General features: G+C 43.3%; 1 protein-coding gene across 1 annotated transcript in view; it reads left to right on the forward strand.

The window, feature by feature from the left end:
- The window catches only part of CORIN (corin, serine peptidase), a 498,512-nt gene that overhangs the window by 439,509 nt on the left and 31,975 nt on the right, over nt 1–27,028 (forward strand). The window contains exon 19 of the mRNA XM_040418907.1: nt 25,554–25,728. Coding sequence (XP_040274841.1) covers nt 25,554–25,728 — 175 coding nt within the window. The remainder of the gene's footprint in view (nt 1–25,553; nt 25,729–27,028) is intronic.

The raw sequence follows: 27,028 nt of genomic DNA on the forward strand, positions 1-27,028 counted from the left end.
TGCAGCCAACAAATACTTACTAGAAGTGCACAAATAATCCCACAACATGGACAGTGACATACCAGAGGGGGATCATTGGCAAAAATTCCCACAAAAAAACATGTATTTTAATAAGGGGCCATTTTTATGCATCTTAAAGGGAAACTCTCAAAAATGTGCCCTGCTGGAGCCTAGAAAACTTTTATTTTAGGCCACGGGAGTACAGGCCCCAAAAATTAGGCATTCACCTAACAGAAAAGAACTTGTGATGATGTGGCGGGAGGTACATTAGGCGGTCACTGGATACAAATTTTGCTGCAGGCCAGTACAGGCCCCAAAAATTAGGCATTCACCTGACAGAAAATAACTTGTGATGATGTGGCTGGAGGTACATTAGGCGGTCACTGGATACAAATTTTGCTGCAGGCCAGTACAGGCCCCAAAAATTAGGCATTCACCTGACAGAAAATAACTTGTGATTATGTGGCTGGAGGTGCATTAGGGACAAGCCAAGAGTTCCATGGCAAATTGTGCCAGCTCTGGCCACAGGGGTTCCTCACTTCTCAGAGTGTCCACATCGGCCGTTTGCAGAGAGGTTATCGGCATGGATTGACAGTATTTTGCAGCCGTTGATCCAAACGATTCCGGGCTTCCTTTTGGATACTAGAACTGTCTTAGGCCTCCTACACACGGCCGTTTTTTTTTCCCGTTTACTGGCCGTTTTTTGCGTTCCGTATACGGTCCGTATATGGAACCATTCATTTCAATGGTTCCGCAAAAAAAAACGGAATGTACTCCGTATGCATTCCGTTTCCGTATTTCCGTTTTTTCCATTCCGTTTTAACATAGAACATGTCCTATTATTGCCCGTAAATCACGGTCCGTGGCTTCATTCAAGTCAATGGGTCCGCAAAAAAAACGGAACACATAAGGAAATGCATCCGTATGTCTTCCGTTTCCATTCCGTTTTTTGCTGAATCTTCTATTGAAAATGTTATGCCCAGCCCAATTTTATCTATGTAATTACTGTATACTGTATAGGCCATACGGAAAAACGGAACAGAAAAACGGAACAGAAACGGAAACACAACGGAAACAAAAAACGAAACAACGGATCCGTGAAAAACGGACAGCAAAACACTGAAAAAGCCATACGGTCGTGTGCAATAGGCCTTACAGTCTTTTTTTTAATTTTGTATGGCGGCCCGGTTATGTTTGGATCACAGCTGATGTATACAACCCTTCCGCACAACTTGGCTATTGTTTCTCTCAAATGGTTTCTGAATGTATATTCTGAGTTTAGTCCTGCTTTTCAAAATTATATTTTGGAAGTGGTTTTGTTTTTGCTTAAACATAATGTTTTTATGTTTAATCAACGCTTCTTTTTACAGCGTATTGGAGTATCAATGGGAGCGAAGTTCTCGCCCTCCTTAGCAATCATATATATGGCATGGTGGGAGCATAACTAATTATTTTCTTCTGATAATCCTTGGGGAGCCTCCTTGCAATGGTATGGTCGTAATATTGATGATTTGTTATTTATATGGTCAGGGGACCAAGCGACAATACTGCTGTTTGGAGAGTTTTTCAAAAATAATAAATGCAATCTTAAATTTAATTATACTTATACTTTAATTATACTTTATTTTGATGCCTCCATCCGATTTTTGGATCTCTTTCTCTTGGATCTGCACTTCCAAGGTGACCACACATACATATCGTAAGGAAACCGCCGGCAACACCACTCTTCTTGCTACATCATGTCATCCCCCACATGTCATTCACAATATACCTAGGGGTGAATATACGCGCTAGATGCAATTGTTCTGACGATGAGGCTTTTTCAAAAGAGTTGAATGTTGTTGCCGACCGTCTAACATTACGACAATATTCAAATCAGTCCTCGAATCAAGCTAAAAGATTAGTTTCATCTACATTGCGTGCAGATTTGGTTTTTCCTAAAAAAATCTCTAGTCAAGCAATACAGAAAAATAGAGAAAAACAATCTGCTTTAGTTTTTGCTACTAACTTCAGTCTTAAATACCCGAAAATCTGTGATATTAGTAAAAAATATTTACCAGTACTCTGCTCTGATGAACAGTGGACAGATATCGTGTCTTCAGGAATAAAATGTGTAGCTCGACGTGCACCGACCATTGCCCAGAAAGTCAGTCCAAGTTTATTTTCTAGTGTGAACAGCACCCAGTCCACTTGGCTTTGTTTTAAGGGCAATTATAGGTGTGGACATCGCATATGCACATGCTGTGGATTTATTCAGACTGGTCAGTCAGTATTTTCTATTGCAAACCAGCAGGGGTTTGAAATAAAACAGTATATTAATTGCAACACCAGATTCGTGGTGTATTGTATCACTTGTTCTCTGTGCTGTCTCCAATACGTGGGCTGTACCACTAACTGTTTAAAGGTCAGAATTCTGAGACATATGACCGATATTCCACATGCCACCACCAAAAATGTATCAGCGGTCAGTTCACACTATGCAGCATGTCATGCTGGAGACACCACAGGTTTACAGGTACAGGACTTGGGAAGAGTCAATCCGCCTAAACGTGGGGGAGATCATAGAAGGCTACTTTTAAACAGGGAATGCTTTTGGATTTTCCGTATGGATTCTCGTGTTCCAAAAGGTCTTAATCGCAAACATGATCTTATATTACATTATTGATTCTTATTCTGTCTCTTTGTATATTTTTTAAAAAGGTGGAGTCTATGTTAATTGTTCACACCCGTTTTTGCTGATATCTTTCTCTATTTATGTCAGGTGAATACTTCTGTTTTTTGTCATGAGTAAGGGTCCACATTTTTGTGATCCAAAACACTTAAACATGTATGTATTGTATGTCAGCTTTTATGACACGTATGTATTAAAGATTATAAATTTTCTTGGGAAGCTGGATTTTTCTTTTGTTCAATGTAGTCGGACACCTGTCTGTCTAGGCGTTCCCTGAGCCTGGATCTGGAGGGTGGCTGTCAATGGGTTGGCTGCAAGAATGATCTGATATCCAAAGTAACCAACACATCTTCAAACCGCCCTCTTCTTGCAGTCCTTGCCCTTTATGCTTTTCATACGGGGGTCCCTCTTCAAACACTGGAGCAAGAAGGCCCCCATTTGCACTAAATTGTAAGCGGTGGAGCACCCTGGCTCCTGCTCATCGCCCAGAAAAATGTCGTCCTCTGTCTCCTCCCCCCAGCTACGGACAACACCAGGGATCCCCGAAAAGTTTAAAGTCTCCCTCAAAGCCTGCTCTTCTTGCTCCTCCTACCCCCAGCTTCTCTGAATCCTCTTCAGACTCCTGCTGACTTGTCTCAGATTTTGTAGCCCACCCTGGGAATTCATTCAGCATTGCGACTTTCTCATCTTCCAGCTCCTGCTCCGTGACGGCTTGATCAATGACACAACGCAATGCATGCTCTAGAAAGAAGGCGTAAAGTACGATGTCACTGATGGCGCCCTGGCTGCAACTGACCAGTTTGGTGATCTCATCAAATGGCTGCAAAAGTCTGCATGCGTCATGCATGAGCAGTCACTGGCGCGGTGAAAAGAAACCAAGCCCCCCAGAACCTGTCCTGCTGCAGAGTTCATACAGGTAGTCATTAATGGCACGTTTCTGCTGGAGCAGCCTATCAAGCATATACAAGGTGGAGTTCCAGCACGTCGGGCTGTCACAAATCAGACGTCTGACGGGCAGGTGGTGTCGCCGCTGAACGTCAACAAGGCGAGCCATGGCTATGTAAGATCTTCTAAAATGGCCAGAGATTTTCCTGGCCTGCCGCAAGACGTCCTGGACCCTGGGGTATTTGGCAACGAATCACTGCATGACTAAGTTCAGGACGTGTGCCATGCACGGCATGTGTGTCATTGTGCCCTGTTTCAGTGCGCTCAGCAGGTTGTCGCACACCACTTTACCAACTGTCAAATTGAGCGGGGTTAGACACTGATTGGTCTATGACCGCAGGGCTGAAAGTAGTGAAGAACCTGTGTGGCTCTTGGCTTCCAGGCACAACAGCCGCAGCACAGCATGGCAACGTCTCACCTGGCACGTCGAATAGGTTCTGGGGAGCTTGGGGGGCGCAGCGGAAGAGGCGGTAGCAGTGGAAAAGGAGGAGTCAGCCGAGGAGGAGACGGAGGATGGAGTAGGAGGAGGAGAACAAGAGACAGGCCTGCATGCAATCCGTGGCGGTAACACCAAATCCACACTGGAGCCACGGGTTACATGCTTGACAACCGTCAGAAGGTTCACCCAGTGGGCAGTTAAAGTTATGTACCTTCCCTGCCTGTGTTTGCTAGACCACGTGTCTGTGGTCAGATGTATCTTGGCACCAACACTGTGTGCCAGAGATATATTCACTTGCCGCTGAACGTGGCCATATAGCTCTGGGATGCCCTTCTGGGAGAAATATTTCCTTCCGAGGACCTTTCATTGCGGTGTGCCAATGGCCACAAATTTTCTAAAGGCCTCTGAGTCCACCAGTTTATTTGGCAGTAGTTGGCGGGCTAGCAGTTCCGACAAGCCAGCGTTCAGCCGTTGGGCAAGAAGGTTATCTGCCGTCATCAACTTTTTATGCTCGAACATTTGGGCCATGGAAGCCTGCCTTCTGCCAGATGAATGCGACGATGGCATGGTGGAAGGTGGAGTGGAGGACAAATGGGAGGAGAGAGGAGAAGGAGAAGAGGCAGGACGTGGAGTGCCAGGAGTGTTGCTTTGTGGTTCTGACGGCGTTTCTTCCACTGGACTCGGTGATGGGAGGCCAGGTGCCTTTTTAAGGCGGTCGTCCCTAGGTGAGTGTTGAGCTTACCACGACTTATGCATTGACAGCACAGGCTGCAGATGGCAACACTATTGTCAGCAGCTGACATGTTAAAAAAAGCCCACACTACGGAGCCATGTGCCGGCGTCCTGGGAACTCCAGAAGTGACTGTGCATGGTGGATGTCTCGCTCCAGATACATTTGCAGTCTGCTTTTTGCCTCCTGTGCCCTGCGAGTTCTGCCTGCTTCTCCTCCTCCTCCCTCTCTTCTGCTCAGTCTCTCCCTCTGAACTCCCCTCCTCTTCCTCTCTTGTGGGCACGCACGTGACTTCCATCGACACGTCATCATCGTCACCTTCACCACCTCTGACATTTGAGATCTCGGAGTAGGCAGCAACAGCGGGGACCTCACTCCTGGGGCTGATCTGGGTACTGTCGTCAGACCGCTGGGTGGCGGCCGTTGCTACCTCCTCTTCCTCATCGGATGTCAAGAATGGCTGCACATCGGTAAGGTCTGGGAATGGATGGGAAAAAATTCCTCTGACTCGAGTGGAGAGGCTATGGTGGTGGTGTCTATGGGGTTGCACACAGCAGAGACTGAGGAGGGTGCAGATACAGAAAATGAGGAGGGTGCAGAAGCGGAAGGCTGAATGAGCCACTCAACCAACTCTGGTGCGTCCTTTGAAGTAATCGCACGTGTCTTCTCCAACTTCCCACTTAGGCTCCGGCCTGGTGCACCTGCCTGACCCCTACCACCCCTTTGGAATGTTGGGGCAAAAACCCCAATGCCGGATGAGCAGTGGATTCCCAATTTAGCAGTTTATGTGAGTGCTCAGAGAAAACTTTTAACAGGCGCAGTGCTGTATATCAAGTGTTTCTAACTTTATTGAAAGTAAGCAGAGATTACATACCGTTTTTCTGGATCATTTCCAAAGTGGGAAACATAATTAAGCATTTACATCATAACTCATTAAATCACAATCTGAAATAAGTATTTCTTGGCTATACGCCTGAAGCGTCTCCTTAATCTTAATTGTGGGTGTTTGTCACAGACTCGTCCTGCTAATAATTGTACAAATTCCTCAAAGGGACAAATATAAGTAAAATAAATACTTCGGTACGTTGCCTGTATTGTCAGTGTCGCTGGTCCCAAATGTGAAGTGGGCAATGTTCACACAGTCAATGCGTTTCCAGGGTAGGACCGTGCTGCTTTTTTTACAATATTGAATTCTTCACTCTAGCACAAAACCGTCAGCATATTTGGACATAGAGAACCACATCGCCCTCCACAGATGCACTCCTCTCCTCCAACACACTCCTGTGGGATATCGAGAGACTGCACCAATAGTGAAGCACTGATGATTTCAGTCAGGTAAAAAGGTTTTATTATACTCACAAAGCCACTCTTGGTTAAAAGATCATCACAAACATAAAACACTGTCTTCTACTCCTGCCCAACCCGGGTTTCGCTTTCGCGCTTCATCAGAGGCAACTGGTCAAACCCCTTTCAGGGCCGTCTTAAATTCCCCAAAATATCCACCCATAGTTCGTGTTCAACCAATCAAAAAGGTTTCGGTCCAAACAAAAAAGGTTGGTAAAAATACATAAAATCCATGTAGGAAAACCGATAAAAATACATAATAAATAAAACAAAATTCATCCTGGGTAATACAGCATATTATTTTAAAAATCTGATAAAATTAAAACGGTAGGCAGATCTTACCTTGAACCTCCCATAGTCCTAGCTCATTGAGTAGCACCTCTCTTAGTCCAAGATTATTTTTCCTCTTCATCTGCTTGAGCAGACAGTTTTACCAAAACCTCCACAGACATCTCCTGAGGCTCAAAGGCATTCACCGGTACAGTCTCAGTGTCTCTGGGCTTGTTTAGCAGCTTTGTCAGCCCTGTTGTTTCCTTTTGCCTCATCAGTACTTTGTCTGGTATGGGCTTTTACTTTTATAATAGCCACTTCTTCAGGTAGCAACAAAGAGTTCATGAGTTTATACTTAATGGGCTGGCCTGCTGAAGTCAAAAAGTCTCTGGCCCAAAATTATGTTCAATACCAAAGGCATACATGGAATCTGTGTAGTTCGCCTTCTTGTCCTTAGCCATTTTACACGCTTCAGTGAGTGCCTTCAGCTCAGCCTCCTGTGCCGACATGTGAGGAGGGAGTGGTTTGGCAAGTACTACCTGGTGCTGTGTGACCACCGCAAATCCAGTGTGAAACCGACCATCCTCTCCCATAAATCTGCTTCCATCTGCAAAATACTCAAAATCAGGGTTATCAAGAGGCTTGTCATGAACATGTGAAAAACCAGAGGTCTCTTGTTGCATCAAATGCTCACAATAATGATCTTCTGTTTCCATTAACTCTGTAAGTAATGCACCTGTACCTCCCTCCCCCATTTCTGAATCTGTGAGGGTTGTACCACTAGGGGGTAGTAGAGGACTATCTCAGATGCTTTTTCCACCATGAGCTGGGGGGCCGCCACAGCTCTTACACTTGAATGAGCTCCTCGGGACACAGGATCTAGTCTGGCAGAGAAGTATGCTACTGGTCTTTGCCTATCTCCATGTTTCTGGGTTAATACTGCTGTGCTGTGTCCCTGGAGTTCTGAACAAAACAGATTAAACGGTTGATCACAGTCTGGGATTCCTAATGCCGGTGCAGACAATATTGCCAGTTTCAGAGTTAAAATGGACTCGATTGCATGTTCCGTCAGACAAAAAGGTTCTGATGACAGGCAGTCATACAAAGGCTGCATAAGCATGGATGCATGCCTTATCCAGGGTCTGCAGTATGAGACCAGACCCAAAAACCTCCTGAGGGGTTTCGGCCCCTGAGGGAGTTTTATGTCCTTCACCGCTTGTTTGTCTCTCAGAGGGTGCAAGGCACCTTACTGAGGAGAGAAATGTCCCAGAAATGTAACTCTAGACTGGCAGTATTGCAGTTTGTCTCGGGAGGCTTTGCAACCACTTTCTGCATGAAATAACAATGACAGCGTGACAGCTTTTCCGGTTTTCTGCACATAGGAGTAGATAATCTACATATTGAAGTAATACAAAATCATCTGGGATTGACCAACCAGATAAAACTGACTGAAGGGCTTGCGAATTCTGTGCTCCCTGGGGTAAAACTGTCCAGGCATATTGATTACCTTTAAATGTGAATGCAAACAAATATTGACAATCAACATGTAGGGGAACACTAAAAAATGCATTTGTTAGGTCTATCACAGTGAAATGTGTGGCAGTTCGTGGCACCTGGGACAATAAAGTGTGCGGGTTTGGCACAATGGGAGTCTGCAGCATCGGGACCTTATTGACCTCCCTAAGATCATGAACCATCCTGTATGTTACTGGTTGTTCTTTTACTGGCTTCTTCTTAACTGGGAACAGGGATGTGTTCGCTGGTGAACTGGTCTATACTAAGACCCCCATTCTCTCATATTGCTTCACCTGTATAGCTACTGACTGCTCCTGGGCATGGCTCAAGGGGTACTGCTTAACACGGGGTGGTTGGCAGCCTGGTTTGAGATGAACCATGAAAGGGGTAACATTAAAGGGGTTCTGCAGTTTGTTTAAACTAATGATCTATCCTCTGGATAGATCATCAGCATCTGATCGGCGGGGGTCCAACATCCAGGACCCCCGCCGATCAGCTGTTTGAGAAGGCAGCAGTGCTCCAGGAGTGCCGCGGACTTCTCACTGTTTACCGCAGGCCCAGTGACGTCACGACTAGTATCAACTGGCCTGGGCGCGGCTAAGCTCCATTCAAGTGAACAGAGCTTAGCCCTGCCCAGGCCGGTTGATACTAGTCGTGATGTCACTGGGCCTGCGGCACTCATGGAGTTTCCCAATGTCCAACTTTGTGGATGCCCACAACTTGTTCGGGACCACCTGTAACTCCTCACAATCCTTGTAATGTAGCTGGCATTTCTGTCTCAGGCTCTAGGTACAAAACCATAGGGCCCTTAGGGCTTGCAACACATCAGTGCCCAAAAATTATAGGGGATAACAATTGTTTCTTGAACAAAAATTGTCTCGCCTGTGAAACCTGCTGCAGGTACACCACTCATCTGCCATGATTTAACATGTTTTGGATTTATCACTGTTTTGACTGCCCCCATGTCCACCAAGAGAGGAACTTGTTTATTCCCCACTTGTACTGGTATTTGAATATGACACCCTTGTTTAGTTATACTCATGGGAGATAAGGACATGGGGTTGCCGTCCCCCTTTTGTGAATCAGCAGATTTGGGGTCCCCTGATACTGTTGATCTTCCTGTTTCTGGGGAGGGGCACGGCAGTTTCTTCTAATGTGTCCTGGCTTTCCACAGTTGTAACATTTAAAAAGTCATTCCTCCCCTTCCTTCCTTGTCCCTGCGGGCCTGACCATGGTCTCTGTTGGCCTGGGACCATGCTTACTTTGGCAGGTTTGGAGCTAGACATGTCCAATTCCAGACCCTTGGTAGCAGCAACAAGTTGAGGTAGTGGTGTCACCGTCCATTCAGGTTTACAGGCTTTGAGTTTAGCCTGTAAAGCTGGTCTCTTACTAAGGGGAACCTAGGCGTCTATTTTCTCCACAAAAGCTTCCCCACCCTATCCTCAGGTGTACCTACTGTGGCTTCCCCACCCTATCCTCAGGTGTACTTCTGTGCTACTTTAAAGCCAAAGCCTCTCTGAGCTTCTGGCCGCTTCCCCTAGCTTCCTGCCAGATTCTACACACACAATAAACAATGACAAATACATAGACAGTTACTCCTAGAACAATCCCAAGCAATTCCCAGCTAAAATCCTGGTTTGAATCCATCCACCACTCATGCGTTCGTCTGCTATCCCTTTACCAGTGTCACAGATTCTTAAACATAAACTAGGCACGACTGTAAAGTTACCTTATACTCTGCCAGACCCTCGAACAAGACAAATGCCAAACAGGGAAGTACAGACTACTTGTGAGAAAAAGCTCTTACCTCAGCAATGATTTTTGTCTGTTTGTCCCGGTGTGGCATGTCCAGGCATCAGGGGTCTCAGCAGGAAGGACTTAGGCCCCTTTCACATGGGCGAGTTTTCCACGCGGGTGCAATGCGTGAGGTGAACGCATTGCACCCGCACTGAATGCGGACCCATTCACTTCAATGGGGCTGTGCAGCTGAGCGGTGATTTTTACGCATCACTTGTGCGTTGCGCTAAAATCGCAGCATGTTCCATATTCTGCATTTTTCACGCAACGCAGGCCCCATATACATGTATGGGGCTGCGTGAAAATCGCAAGCATCCGCAAGCAAGTGCGGATGCGGTGCGGTGCGATTTTCACGCATGGTTGCTAGGAAATGATAGGGATGAGCAACCCCAGACCCCATTAAAGTAAATTCACTGTATTCTTAATACAGAATGCTTACTAAAATGTCAATTCAGGGGTTAAAAAATAAATAAAAAATTACCTCACCTTATCCACTTGATCGCGCAGCCGGCATTATCTTCTTTCTTCTTCTTTCAGGACCTGCAAAAGGACCTTTGATGACGTAATCACACTCACCACGTGGTGAGCTTGGTGACATCCGTCACCGCACTCACCTAGTGGTGAGCGCTATTACGTCATCAAAGGTTCTTTTGCAGGTCCTGAAAGAAGAAGAAAGAAGACGATGCTGGCTGCGTGATCAAGTAAATAAGGTGAGTAATTTATTTTTTTTTTAACCCCTCAATCGACATTTTAGTAAGCATTCTGTATTAAGAATGCTATTATTTTCCCTTATAACCATGTTATAAGGGAAAATAATAAAATCTACAGAACACCTAATCCAAACCCGAACTTCAGTGAAGAAGTCCGGGTTCGGGTCTGGGTACCATATTCAGTTTTTATCACGCGCGTGCAAAACGCATTTCACCCGCGCAATAAAAACTGAACACAATGCAATCGCAGTCCAAACTGACTGAAATTGCATGCACACTCGCCCGGGTTTCCCGCAATGCACACGCGACGCATCCGGATTAAATCCGGGACGCCCCTGTGAAAGAGGCCTTAGTCATGCCCCACGTTGGGCGCCAAGTTTATGTGAGTACTGCTGTGTATCAAGTGTTTCTAACTTTATAGAATTTTCTGGATCATTTCCAAAGTGGGAGACATAATTAAGCATTTACATCATAACTCATTAAATCACAATCTGAAATAAGCATTTCTTGGCTATACGCCTAAAGCGTCTCCTTAATCTTAAATGTGGGTGTTCGTCCTGGACTCGTCCTGCTAATAATTGTACAAATTCCTCAAAGGGACAAAGTAGGAGGGGTTAGGAGCGACCTTGAAGTCACACTGAGAAATTCACAGTTTATATCATAGATTCAACACAAAAAGGTTTAAGGCTTATAACATAAAATGGCTGTACAAGGCACACCATGGAGTCTCAACCCTAACAGGAACGGCCTGCCTCTTCCTCTGCCTGTCATTTTCAAAATGACCCTGTGCCTAAGTCCCTAGAGAAAAGCAGTATTTGTGGAAGTAGGTATATCGCAGGCGTCAATCAATATTTGGTGGAAACAGATATATCGAACCCCTGAATAAGTTTTTTGTGGAAGCAGGTATCTCCAAGGCCTCAATCAATATTCGGTGGAAGCAGGTATATCAATCCCGTTAATCAGTATTTTGTGGAAGCAGGTAGATTGCCAGCCTCAATCAATATTTGGTAAAAGCAGGTATATCAAACCCCTTAATCAGCATTTTGTGGAAACTGGTATATCGCAGGCCTCAATCAATATTTAGTGGAAACAGGTATATCAAAGCCCTTAATCAGTATTTTGTTGAAGCAGGTATATTGCAGGCCACAATCAATATTTGATGGAAACAGGTATATCGAACCCCTTAATCATTTTTTTGTGGAAACAGGTAAATCGCAGGCCTTAATAAGTATTTTGTGGAAGCAGGTATATTAAACCCCTTAATCAGTATTTTGTGGAAGCAGGTATCTCAAAGGCCTCAATCAATATTTGGTGGAAGCAGGTATATCAATCCCCTTAATCAGTATTTTGTGGAAGCAGGTATATCGCAAACCTCAATCAATATTTGGTGGAAACAGGTATATCAAAGCCCTTAATCAGTATTTTGTGGAAGCAGGTATATCGAACCCCTTAATCATTATTTTAAGGAAGCAGGTATATCGAAGGTCTCAATCAATATTTGGTGAGAACAGGTATATCAAACCCCTTAATCAGTATTTTGTGGAAGCAGGTATTTCGCAGCCCTCAATCAGTATTTTGTGGAAGCAGGTATATCAAACCTCTTAATCAGTATTTTGTGGAAGCAGGTATATCGCAGGCCTCAATCAATATTAGGTGGAAACAGGTATATCGAATCCCTTAATCAGTATTTTGTGGAATCGTTTTCTTTAAATGGACCGCACTGCTCCAGGACTAGGCTGAAAAATCCTCCCTTCCAGATCTCACAGAAATTTCGTGGACATGGGTAAGCGGTCAGTTCACTCAGATTCACCTTTCCTCTGGGAAACCTTATGAGAAATCAAGGTGCCGCAAATAGTGAAGTACAATCACAAAAGTTCCAACTGCAATGCTTTATTGTACTTACAAGATGGATATGGTAACAAGCAGTATACACAAATCATTCACCCGACCCGTGTTTCGCTTTAGGAAGCTTCGTCAGGGATATCTCCTCCGCCTACCTAGAGGCGGTCTTTATATACCTGCCAGTGATAAGCTACCACACCTCCTTAAAATCACCATATCCCTTATGGCTCAATACAAAAATAAATAAAAATCAGTATTTTGTGGAAGCAGGTATATCGCACCACTCAATCAATATTTAGTGGAAACAGGTATATCAAACCCTTTAATCAGTATTCTGTGGAAGCAGGTATCTTGCAGGCCTCAATCAATATTTGGTGGAAGCAGGTATATCACACCCCTCAATTTTTTTTTTTTTACAAAACAGTTATATCACACCACCCTGTTTATTTGGGGCAACAGGTATATCACAGCCGTCAATCAGTATTTTGAGGCAACAGGTATATCACACTCAAAAGTTTGGACACACGTTCTCATTCAAAGAGTTTTCCTTATTTTCATGACTATGAAGGCATCAAAACTATGAATTAACTCATGTGGAATTATATACATAACAAACAAGTGTGAAACAACTGAAAATATGTCATATTCTAGGTTCTTCAAAGTAGCCACCTTTTGCTTTGATTACTGCTTTGCACACTCTTGGCATTCTCTTGATGAGCTTCAAGAGGTAGTCCCCTGAAATGGTTTTCACTTCACAGGTGTGCCCTGTCAGGTTTAATAAGTGGGATTTCTTGCCTTATAAATGGGGTTGGGACCATCAGTGGCATTGAGGAGAAGTCAGGTGGATACACAGCTGATAGTCCTACTGAATAGACTGTTAGAATTTGTATTATGGCAAGAAAAAAGCAGCTAAGTAAAGAAAAACGAGTGGCCATCATTACTTTAAGAAATGAAGTTCAGTCAGTCAGCCGAAAAATTGGGAAAACTTTGAAAGAAAGGGCTATTTGACCATGAAGGAGAGTGATGGGGTGCTGCGCCAGATGACCTGGCAATCCACAGTCACCGGAAGTGAACCCAATCGAGATGGTTTGGGGTGAGCTGGACGGCAGAGGGAAGGCAAAAGGGCCAACAAGTGCTAAGCATCTCTGGGAACTCCTTCAAGACTGTTGGAAGACCATTTCAGGTGACTACCTCTTGAAGCTCATCAAGAGAATGCCAAGAGTGTGCAAAGCAGTAATCAAAGCAAAAAGTGGCTACTTTGAAGAACCTAGAATATGACGTATTTTCAGTTGCTTCACACTTGTTTGTTATGTATATAATTCCACATGTGTTAATTCATAGTTTTGATGCCTTCATAGTCATGAAAATAAGGAAAACTCTTTGAATGAGAACGTGTGTCCAAACTTTTGGTCTGTACTGTACGTATATAAGTATAATGTATATAAGTGAAAATTGTCTTAGAATCTCAATAGAACAGGTTATAAAGGTATCCAGAGGCATTTTGCCATTATATAGAGGAATGGGGCCTGCTACAAAAAAAAAACAATGTCAGTTGATACTCTATACAATATAAATTATGCAAAATTACCCTTTTTAGATAAAGAAGTTAGGCTTTATAAAAAGCACACAAAATCAATTCCTTCATTAAATGCCACATGGAATAGTGGTTTTGAGGGTGTAGATCCACCTGGACCTGGACTCTTTTTGTTTTAGAATTTTGTCCAGGTCCCCCCCCCCCCTCCTCGTATTGATGGTCTGATAGTTTCAATCATTGAAAAGTGTATGGAATTAATATTTCCACTATGATGCAATAGAATGTGTCTAGCAAGTGGTGTGTCACGTCTATTCCGTATGTCTCCTATATGTTCCAAAATACGCTTTTTAAAGGCTTTACATGTCTTCCCTACATACTGTACTTTAATCAACACTCACATTCCGCCAGATAAACTACTCCCATGGAGTTACAGTTTGCAAAACTGCATGCTGTATAGGTCTTTGTCTCTGAGCTATTCAAATGTGTTTCCCATGGAGATAAAGAGGCACGCTTTGCACTTGCCACACCTGAACGTGCCTGTACTTCTGTTTTGATTAACTACTTCTTGGTGACCGATTCGCGTACTAGATGTGCAAACTATTAACTGCCTGAATAAAGTACGTTAAGAACATTTTATTAAATATTGATAAAAAATTGGTTCTCCACTAAATCTAACTATCAGGCTGGTGGTATGAGTCGGAGTATAGAAAACGAATATATATACACTATCTCCACAGCTCACACCCCCACAAAAAAACGTCTCCCTTGAAAAATGTGGGAGCTACATAAAGCCCACAGGGATGGTGGGGTGGTTCAGTCCAAACCCATACAAGGGTGGTCTATCCTTTAATAAACAATCTCCTCAATAAATCGGAGTAGAGGATATGACCAATAGTAATGTTATTTCAATCGACCGCCTCCCCACTAAATTAGCAACTCTGCACTGGTGTTGTTCTATAGAAGCGGAACATGGAAAGGCGCTCTATATTGCTCTCTGAGCAATATAGAGCGCCTTTCCATGTTTAGCTTCAATAGAACAACACCAGTGCAGAGGCGAGCCGCTAATTTAGTTCCCACACTACGCTAATTTAGCTCCCGCTAATTTATGTAGCTCCCACATTTTTCAAGGGAGACGTTTTTTTGTGTGGGTGTGAGCTGTGGAGATAGTGTATATATATTAGTTTTCTATACTCCGACTCACACCACCAGCCTGATTGTTAGATTTGGTCTAGAACCAATTTTTTTATCAATATTTAATAAAATGTTCTTAACGTACTTTATTCAGGCAGTTAATAGTTTGTACATCTGTTTTGTAACCATGTACTGGTTACAGGGGGTTCTAGATGGCTATGAATAAGTGTGTCCCCAATGCTCCGACTACGTCTGAAGGTGATGGCTGGACTATCAGGAAGGAATTTCTCTAGATCAGGGTCAGTTTTCAATAATGACCAATAGCGACTGAATATATCACATATTTGTTTTGATTCAGTATCATATTTACCAATGACCCTGATTGTCTCTTGTCCATTTTCCTTCCTTTTAGATTGAAATAGGGTCGGGCGATCAACCGAGTTAGCATTGTTCCACGTGTCATATAGACAGGAGTCAGGATAGCCTCTCTGTTTGAAGCACTTGAACAGTTTGGACGCCTCCACTGTAAAGTCATCTTGTTCAGAGCAGTTCCTGCGGATTCTCAGGAACTGCCCCTTAGGTATACCTCTTTTTAGTGGGTTAGGATGGAAACTATCCCATCTCAATAACCTGTTTGTTGAGGGGTTTTTTTTACGATATAAGGTCGTCCTGATGGATTTATTCTCGCCTCGTTCAATCTGAGTGTCCAGGAAGGTTATACAGTCATGTTGGCGCTCAGAGGTAAAGTACAGCCCTATGTGGTTAGAGTTTAGTTCATTCATTCAAGAAGTTTGAAGTTCACTTCTGTACCTGCCCATAGGAGCCGGATGTCATCAATAAATCTGGACCAAAGTAGAATATATTTTGTCCAGTGAGCTAATGGATCAGCAAAGACAATAGTGTCTTCCCACCAGCCCAGGAGTAGATTAGCGTAAGTGGGCGGACAAGGGCTACCCATCGCGGTACCCCTGAGCTGGTGGTGGCCTTCAAAGACAAAGTAGTTGTGGGTTAGGATAAAATTCAGTAGTTCAATTACAAAATAATTATTTTCCAAGAAATCTTTGGACCTTGTGTCCATAAAGTATTTAGCAGCCGCCAAACCTTTATTGTGTGGAATCGCTGTACATCAATAGAGGCCAGCTATACATCCGGTTCAATGGTGATCCCGTCTAAACGCTGGAGGAGATCAGTGGTATCCCTTAAGTGTGACGGTAAAGCTACAACAAAGGGACGGAGTAACTGATCGATGTATGTGCCCGCATTCTGGGTCAGGGATTCAATACCTGACACAATTGGCCATCCCTTCAGTAGGTTTAGGCCTTTCTGTATTTTTGGAAGTGCGTAGAAGGTGGCTGTTCTAGGAAAGGAGGGTCTGAGGAACTCAAACTCATTACGATCAATGAGTTTGTGTTCAAAGGCCGCCCGTAGTATTGAAGTCAGTTCAGCTGAATACATCTTGGTGGGATCCATCTTCAGTCGCTCATAGTTATAATTATCCAGTAGGAGGGAGAGACACAATTCTCTATATTGGTGAAGTGTCAAAACAGTGACATTGCCCCCTTATCTGAGGGCTTTATCACGATGTTCTTGTTGTTACTCAGTTCTTTCAGCGCCTCCATCTCTATCTGAGAATAGTTATTTTTAATCTTAGTAGGGTGAATGTGTTCTAGATCCCTGGTCACTCATTTCACAAATAGGTCTATATTGGCATTATTTAGGGTCTTTGGAGGCATTTTGGCTTTTATTCCCAAGTGTGGTAAGGGCACCTTGCCCTTTAGGCTGATCCTCCTCATTTAATAGTTGCACTAGGGTGTCTACCCCCTGCAGGTCATCTGGTTCTAGTCCCAGCTCGGAGCATCTTTTCTGATCTATAGATGCAAATTTTTTTCGCCATCTAAGTTTTCTAGTGAAAAGATGGAGGTCTTTGACCCATTCGAAAATATTAAAAAAAGGGTTGTTGGTACATACGACAGTCCCTTTTCCAGAACAGCCACCTCAGTTCTAGATAAAGAAATCCCTGAAAGGTTTAACACTGTAAGTTTATCCTCAGTTTGTCCTATGTTTTTTTGGGGGGATGAAGTCTGTCCCTTAACGTGTATGTGTTTGTTGGCATTTGGCCTAAAAAAGTCACTGGATTGGAAGATGAAGATAGGAAGACTGTGTTGATGCACAAGAGGAGGTGGATAATCCATCTGCTGCCTCAGACTGTCCTTGTTCCCTTTCTGTATTTATCACAGTGTCCATTGGGTGAGGATTTTGGTCAATCCATTTTTTGGGTTGATGAGATAGCATAGGTTGATTATCCCTTGAGTTGGTCCTGGGGCCTGAGTATCTATATCGGCCCCTTTTTCGGCCTCTCCCTCTCCAGTTTGCCCTACGGTTATATTGTTGTTGTTGATTAAGTTCAAAATCTGAACTTTCAGCTTCAGACAGGGAAGTGTCTTCAACAGAGCCTTTTTGGCTTGATGGTACGTTTTCATATGCTGTCTTGATACGGAATTCTGTCAGGTCTTTAATGAATTGCCTGTGTTTCCGTTCAATTAATGATGTCTTAAATCTATTAATTTTGCCTTGTAACTCTGTTTCTCTTTTAGAGAACTCAATGTGATCCCTGAATTTGAGTGCTGTGTCAGTTAGTTGTTAGAGACGTTTTTCAGTTGCTGTAAGGTTAAAATTCTCTTGTTCTAACAGAAGACTCATTAAAGGTAGGGAACTGGCTGAAGCTTCCAATTCCCATTTATTGAGGAGGTCAGGAGTACAAATACAGTTAGCTAGACGGATAAAAATACGAAGGCCTTTCGGACTAATGGAATTTTTTATATAATTATCTAAGGTCTGGATTTTCCACCTCTAAATGTTGTTTTATTCAACGGAAACGGAATGTTTTATTCCAGATCTCTAAATGTTGTTTTATTCAACGGAATCGACGGGTTTGGAAAAGACAGTTATTTTTCAGAAAAAATGTCATTAGCTTCAAACAACCAATTGTTTTTATCCACTTGTGTGCTTAAAAAGCCAGACATATCAAATAAACAATATTACTATTGGCAACATTAGCCTAGAGAAAGCTTATTAAAAGAACTCACAGTTCAGACAGGAACCCGTCTGTGGGTATAATATTACGAAAGGTGGTATATAGAGTTATCAGCAATCACAGACTACCACCTCTAAAACGTAACCTTTATTTTACATCATTATAAAAAAAAATAAAAAAAATAACCCAAATGACAACTTAAAGAAAAAAAAACGAAGTCAATCCTCTGCACTTAGGGACACGGATAGGCAGGTGCGGGCCAAACGTATTATACTATGGGCTCTAATATGTGCTGACTGAAAGATCATTACTACCATGATGAGTAGCACAAAATAGTCTCAAAAGAAAAAAAAAAAAAATATGCACAGAAAAGAATAAATTAATAAAGTAAATAAGAGTCCAGGTTTGTATATCACTATTATAAACCAATTCTGATTATAGGTAGCTTTAACATTGATATTATAGTAAAAAGATGCTGTGTTAGTTTATCGCGTCATCATACCGACGCATTTCACCCATACATAGTTGGGCTCATCAGGGGATCCTGTATGTAGCACTTCCTGTTGCTGTATCCAACCAAACCCATAATGCACTTCTCCTTTCTCTATCACAGCTCTAGCACCGCCCCCAACAACGTCCACCTAGTTTATAGCTCCTCCCCCCACCAGTTGCATAGACACTCCCCCATCACTGCCCCTAACAACACCCAGCTAGTTTATAGCTCCTCCCACCAGCTAGTTACATAGACACTCCCCTATCACTGCCTCCAGGGCTGGTTTTAGACAAAGTGTGGCCCTGGGCAAAATTTTAAGTGGGGCCCCAAAATAAATATTGCACAGACAACACATTCACAAATAGCCTGCCTGCACTGATTGCAGATTACACATGGTTTTTCCATGCAGATTCTTGTGCAGAGAAACTGCAGTGTAATACAGAACAAGCAAGGTGTATAAGATTATCTTTAGGATAGGTCATCAATATCAGCTCGGCTGGCGTCCTTCTCCCAGGATACCTGCCGATCAACTGTTGGGAGGCCAGTGATGTCAGTGTCTATCAGTCACATGGCCTAGTTGCAGTTCAGTCCCATTCAAGTGAAAGGAGATGAGCTGCAATACCAAGCATCGCTGCTGTCTAATGTACGGCGCTGTGCTTGGTAAACTATAAAGAGACCGCAGTGCTCACCGGAGCTCTTGTGAGCGTGTGGCCTCTTCAAACAGCTGATCAGCAGGGGTTTCAGGAGTCTGATCCCTACTGATTTGATGCTGATGACCTATCCTGAGAATAGACCATCCATATCAAATTCCCAGGTAAACCTTTTAACTGAAAAAAAACAAGAAGCAGGTTGGTAAGACAAACAGATATAGCCTTTAAAGTGTAACTCTCCTTTAGAAACACTTTCTACATGTCATAGTGACCAATATACCTTTTACATCCAGGGACATCTCCTGTCATGTAGACCGTCTCTTTCCTCTCGGTTTGACCCAGACCGTCATGACAAATTCTTTTGTCTATACAGAGTTTGTAACACAGACACGTTAGATAAGATTTCTCAATTTTTCCATCAACCTCCCCATCCTGGTGTCCCCACAGTGTCATCCTGCTGCCACTCCCAATACTGTACCTGTTGTTTTCCCCAATGCCCCAGGTACTATACTGCTGAAAAAATAGTGACCCTAATAGACATAATTGGGGTCATTTATAAAACTGGTGTAAAGTAGAACTGGATTTCCAAAAGAGCTGTCAAAAATGAAAGGTGAGATCTGATTGGTTGCTATGGGCAACTACACCAGTTTGATAAATTACCTCAAATGTCCCTAAAGTGTCCACAGCAGCTATAATGTCCCCTAGAGTGCCCCCAGTAATAATAACACCCTATATTGTGCTCCAGGCAATAATCCCTGTATAGTTTCCACAGAAATAATAGAATTGCCCCTATAGTGCCTCCCCAGTAGCAAGGCCCCCGACACTGCCCCTATATAGTAATTTCCCCATAGTAATTCCGCCCACATAGTAATTTCCCCCACACTGCCCCACCATAGTAATTTGCCCAACCACACAGTAATTTCCCCCACATAGTAATTTTCCCCACACAGTAATTTCCACCACACTGCCCCCATATAGTAGTTTGCCCCCAAACAGTAGTTTACCCCACACTGCCCCCACACAGTAGTTTCCCCCACACTGCCCCCACACATTAGTTTCCCCCACACAGTAATTTACCCCACACAGTAGTTTTCCCACACTGCCCCCACACAGTAGTTTCCCCCACACTTCCCCCACACAGTAGTTTCCCCCACACTTCCCCCACACAGTAGTTTCCCCCACACAGTAATTTACCCCACGCAGTAGTTTTCCCACACTGCCCCCACACAGTAGTTTTCCCACACTGCCCCCACACAGTAGTTTCCCCCACACAGTAATTTACCCCACACAGTAGTTTTCCCACACTGCCACCAACAGTAGTTTCCCCCACACTGCCCCCACACAGTAATTTACCCCACACAGTAGTTTTCCCACACTGCCCCCACACAGTAGTTTCCCCCACACAGTAATTTACTCCACACAGTAGTTTCCCCACACTGCCCCCACACAGTAGTTTCCCCCACACTGCCCCCACACAGTAGTTTCCCCCACACTGCCCCCACACAGTAGTTTCCCCCACACAGTAGTTTCCCCCACACTGCCCCCACACAGTAGTTTCTCCTCACACGTCCCCCACACGTCCCCCACACAGTAATTTACCCCACACTGTCCCCACATAGTAATTTACCCCACACTGCCCCCACATAGTAATTTACCCCCCACTGCCCCCACACAGTAATTTACCCCACACTGCCCCAACACAGTAGTTTCCCCCACACTGCCCACATACAGTAGTTTCCCCCACACTGCCCCCACACAGTAGTTTCTCCTCACACGTCCCCCACACAGTAATTTACCCCACACTGCCCCCACATAGTAATTTACCCCACACTGCCCCCACACAGTAATTTACCCCACACTGCCCCAACACAGTAGTTTCCCCCACACTGCCCACATACAGTAGTTTCCCCCACACTGCCCCAACACAGTAATTTACCCCACACTACCCCACACAGTAATTTACCCCACACTACCCCAACACAGTAGTTTCCCCCCACATTACCCCATATAGTAATTTGCCCCCACACAGTAATCCCACCATAATATTTTTCCCCCACATAGTAATTTGCCCCCATAGTGCAATTTCTCACCGATGTACTGTCTCTTTACATGTCCTCCTGTGTGTCCCCCCCATGTCCCCCAAAGTTGGCACATAAAATAAAAAATTTAAAAAATAAAAGCTAAATACTCACCTATGTCCAGGCACGCACACTTCACTGTACTGCATCCCTGCACAGGCGCTGTCATGGTGGGGAGTGGGGGAAACTCCCCACAGTCCAAAGTCTGAAATTAAGGTAAGCCACTAGGCCTGGAAGCCAGGATAATGGAGAAGGACACCTCCTATCACCACCCTCATCCTATCCCTGACCTCCTGACTGTATGAGCCTCCCTCGATGGTAGGGGGGTCATACTCTCAAACCTGTGCCCTGCTGACCCTATCGGTCCCTGCAATATGGAAGTCAGGAATAAGAGAAGGCCGATTCATCCACAACACGGATAAATCAGAGTCTCCCACAGGCCTAGTAACAGGGAGGAGACAGCAAGCAACAACAGAACGGCAGGTAAGTGTCCTGTGGCCAGATGACCACAGACAACAGAACAACGAGATCACTTACCGGAAGTCACAGCTTGCTGTCTTGTAGTTCCCCCTCTGGGGAACCCCAGGGACCCCGTTCCAGAGGTACAACAAACAGGACATGTCTAGCAACCATTCGGGATCAACCACACCATAGACAAACCACAGATGGAACAAACAACTAGACAAACATCAACCCATAAGTGCAGCACCACACATAACAACAATGGGGAAGGGTAGACATAGGCAGGGACCTTGATGTTCCAAAAGGTGGCCCTCAAGGACAGGGCAGCTGGAAATGCCAAAAAAGGAGCATTGCATCCAGCCCCCAAAAAAGCTGAAGTTAATCTGCCCTCAGGCTTTCAACACCAAGACTATAAGAGCCAAGAGGCCACACCCAGCTTCACCTAACACACACCTTAACCCCGTGCTTACCAGAAGGAAAGGGAAACAGCCTTAAAGTGAAAGCGCACACACATGCATAACAAAAACACGTTGCCACTGGCAACCAGCATGTGCAGCTAAAGTGTCACAGCAAACAACCTCCAAGCCGTGACAGGCGCGCGCGATGACGTCATCACGCACGCCTGTGCAGGGATTTCACTACCGCATAGGCCTCAGGCCTACTTGGCCTGAAGCCTATGGCAGGGATCGGCGGCAGGGCAGGTAACTATGCGTTCCAGTGCCCCACCACAGTATGTGGGCGTTTCGGTCGGCATTGGGCCCCCGAATGTCATCTGCCACTGACTGGAAGGGGGCCCCTTTTGGTGATGGGGAACCAGAAATTGCCCAGTTTGCCCCCCCTAACGCCGGCCCTGACTGCCCCTAACACTACCCAGCTAGCTTATAGCTCCTGCCACCAACTAGTTACATAAACACTCCTCAATCACAGCCCCTAACAACGTCCAGCTAGTTTATAGCTCCTCCCACCAGCTAGTTACATAGACACTTCCCTATTACTGCCCCTGTATGGACATAATATCACAGGAAATAGAAAATAGCTGCATGGACATGGTCATGTGACCACAGCCCAGAACGGGAGATAGGAGCAATAAAGGTAAAAGAAATACATTACAGAATTAAAATATAGGATGATTTCAATGGATGTGGATGCAAACCAGAAAACCCCATTTAAGGCTAGAAAGAACAATAATAAAATCCAAACAGTATACGTTATTAAATATATTTGCCAAAGACATTTGCCAGAGACTTCAAAAAGTCAAATAATGGCAATAACACAATAACCGAGGCTGTCCAAGCACTGTACTCATCTAAAACCATTAAGATGGCCTGCTCTCAGTTTAATGGTGCAGTCTGTAGTATGTCAGTCAATGCTGCTTATATTCTTACTATAGTCTCCTGACTGTTTCTTCATGAAGGGTACAGAAAGATATAAAAGAATATAAAGCAGCACAAAGAGAAAAACTGGCAGCTTAAATCAGAATTCACACACTGCAGTCACATCTAAAGTGATGTAAAATGCAGACATTTTTCAGCAAAAATCAGGTCAGGTTCTGGAAAATGGCAAACCTTGAGTAAAGAACCTTTCAGATAAATGAATTAGTCTGACATGAGATGCATTAATCAGAATGAATGTCCTGAAAGCAAGGCTCCGATATTGATAATAAAACGTACAGGATAACCTTACTGCTTAGAAAGTCATATTAGAAGTCAATGTAACGTGTCCAGCTGATATATTACCAATAACTGATTCAGTTCTAGGAAGGATGGATCTAGGAATGTTGCAAGAACATACATATGAATAATTAAAGAATGACAAGAAAATATACAGAACTATCTATCTATCTATCTGTTCAGTCTGTCTATCCATCCAAGGGAAAGGGAGCATTTCAAATACCAGTAAAAGATAATAAATGCAAAGCTTCCGCCGAGGTAATGGGGCCTTTCTCAAGCCTGCCTATCTACATAACTGTACAATGAGAAAAATACTGAACAAGTATGGCTAGTTTGGAAGGGTTTTAGAAGAAAATATTCTTCTTTCTATAAAGGAATTGTCCAGGAATGATTTAAAATGGGCGAAAGAAACCTGTCCTAGAATGTGAACAGGACTGGTTGCCACCATTGGCAGAGCTGCCTAAGGAGGACGGGGTGGGGCTCACAACACACTGCACTGACCTACAGTACATGGAAATGATGCTTTCTGATCATGGCTGAGCAGCCTGACAGGAACGCTTACCAATGTATAGTATATGCAAGTGCCAGAAGGTAGTGTGGTCCCCACCCCTTAACCCTTTTAGTCAGCTCTGCAAGTGATTGCAACCACTTCTGTTCACATTCTAGGATAGGTTGCCTGCGACCACTTTAAATCATTCCTAGAGAACTCCTTTACGTTTGCAAAGTTCTCTGAAAAAGCACAAGACTTCTGGATCAATGTTCTTTGGACAGACAAGATAAAAGTGAAGATGTTTGCCCATAACACACCGAGCCATGTTTGGAGAAAACCGAATACACCATGTCAACACAAACTGTAACATACAGTAGGTCTGTGGGCTAAGACCATATTAAAGACACTTGGCAATACAGTCAGGATGGTAAAACTGGACCTGCATCAGGGCATCACTGATATTCTGCAGTTTTATCCTAAATAAATGGATGTAAGTTATGAAATGTAACATTCACGTATTTTAGGTCATTTCTGTTAAGTGTTAATTGTTTTTCATTTATTTGACTCAATAGACCACTTTATATACAGATGACAAAAACCTCTTAGTAATATTGAATGGCAACAGAAGGCCCATCCCATTGATTTATCTGAAATTCTAAAAGATCGTGTTACCCTTATAATCCAATTGCATGTTGTAATTCATCTTTCCAATGACTATAGTGTTTCAGAGGAAAGCAAGACAGAAACCAAATAGCAAGTTTATGTTATTTGAACCACCACTTCAGATTGCCACATATATTTCATTGTATGACTGTACTAGATGTCATTATTATTTGGACACTGTGTGGTTGTACTTTTTTTCTTTTCAATTTATTCTCCCTTTGTGTGTAGGAGAAGGTGAGGGCATCCTTATGCAGTACCCCACAGCAAGGGGATATCTGCAAAGTTTTAATTTATTTGTTACCCAGTCTAGCCATGTATGGATGGCATAGACGGACTGGAGCCAGGGGCTGTACCCCTAGCTCTAGTCTGTGATAGGAAAAGCTTTGGAAGGGAGAGGAAGCTGTGACATGTGCTCCCTCTTAGGCTACTTAGACTCACTGATCTCTGCATGATCTTTAGAAGGAGAGAAGGAGTAAGACAAAGAAGAGAACTAGAGAACCTATAGTCTGCATGGCAGAATATTGTCAGCAATGTAACCTGCTACCAAAAGGTGTTTTTTATATATATATATATATATATATATATATATATATATATATATATATTACAATAATACACATACATACATACATACATACTGTATATGTATTAAGTCCCAGGCAAGATTTTTATGTGTTACTATTAATCCAAAACTCTACTCTGCAAAGTCTGTGAAGTGTAACTCAGGCTGGCCATATACAAGAAACCTCATTCAGTTGATATCTATCTTTCCTGATACCCCCATGCACATGACTTAGGGTGTATGTGTCCTGAACGGGATGATAGTAGAAAGCCACTTCCAGACTCCTGGCTTATCTACCTGAAAACAAAAGGAGCAGAAAGTTAAAAACCAAGTGTCCAGTCCTGGTCTCCCCTGACATCAGCCATCAGGGAAGAGTTGGGAGGCCCATACACAACTTAAGCAAGTCATACAGAATGACTTTTTATCTCACTTTTCTGGTATTATAGTATTATAGTATTATCAGTTTATGTAATAAGATTTTATAAATGAGATGTTAATGTATAGTTTGTTCATATCTATTCAGATTGCGGACGTCGCCCTGCAGCACGAATGAGCAAGAGAATACTTGGTGGCAGAACCAGTCGCCCTGGTAGATGGCCATGGCAATGCTCTCTACAGAGTGATCCCAGTGGGCACATCTGTGGATGTGTTCTCATAGGGAAGAAATGGGTGTTGACAGTGGCACATTGTTTTGAAGGGTGAGTTTTTCTTACAAATGTTGTACATGAATTTGGCATACTTGGTAGTTACAAAGATTCCTTCACTGGGGCATATAGCGTCATCTTCAAAATTCAAAGTAGTCAATAGTGAGTTCAAAGTATCTGTAGTAGACCCTTATATAGCCGCTTTGGGCCCTTTCACATGGGCTGAGAGTCATGGTTATTATTGGGAATGAAGGCTCCTACAAATGCTCATTCCTGATAATTGCCCAGTGTAAAGGTAGATCACTCAATGAAGGAGAGCGGTTTTTTTTTTGCATCTTTCATGTGTAAACAAAGATTTTCTGAGGACAAACAAGGAAACTGTACCAGGAGGAGTGATCGTAGTAACGATCATTCATCCCCATACATCCCTGATCATTGCTGCAGGTAAATTCACCTAATGTGTGGGCATTACTACAAAAGGTTTTTCCCACTCCATCAGGCTCTTAGATAAATGTGAAAAATAAAATGTTGTATAACATAGCCTATTGTTGAGCCAAGGAGCTGTGAATGTAAATTATCACTGGTTGCTTATTTTATTCCTAAATCATTCCAAAAATGCAACACATAGGGGGAGATTTGTCAAAACTGGTGTAAAGAAAAAGTGCATATAGCAACCAATCAGATTCCATCTTTCATTTCTCAGACCTCCTTTGGAAAATGAAAGGTGGGATCTGATGGGTTGCTATGGGCAACTAAGCCAGTTCTAGTTTACACCAGTTTTGATAAATCTCCCCCATAGTTGTAAATTTTTGTGCACATTCCAGCAATACTTAAATTTAAGATAGTTTAAAAGCTATAAAGGATAAGGCTGAGAAGAAAAAAATCTGGGGAATTATGCCACCAATCCCAGGCAATAATATATATGTGGATTTTGCAGCACATTTAACATCAGATTTGCAAGAGTTTTATCTTTTTGCCTTGCAAAAGGTTAAAAATTCACAGCAAAATCTGCAATCAAGTCTGTTACACAGTCAACTCTTAAATTTAAATTGGGCTTTAAAAGCTGCACTGTTAAAGGCAATATGTTATCGCAAAATGACCTATTGTTTAAATCATGTTTTATGTTTAACATATTTTTTAAGAATTTTTGATGATGTTATTTTTTTATTTTCCATGTCAATAAACAAAAAACATAAAATCCTGCAGTTTTCACACTGGCCACTAAGTCTAATAGGCTTCATTTCGTGGTCTGTACAGATCACTTTACTGCAGTTACCTACTTATCTCTCATTGTAATCCTGCCTGTAATAATATACTTTACTGACAGTGTGTGTGGACCCACTGTGCCAATTAA

The sequence above is a fragment of the Bufo bufo genome, chromosome 2 (genome assembly GCF_905171765.1).
Source record: "Bufo bufo chromosome 2, aBufBuf1.1, whole genome shotgun sequence".
Classification (NCBI taxonomy): Eukaryota; Metazoa; Chordata; class Amphibia; order Anura; family Bufonidae; genus Bufo; species Bufo bufo.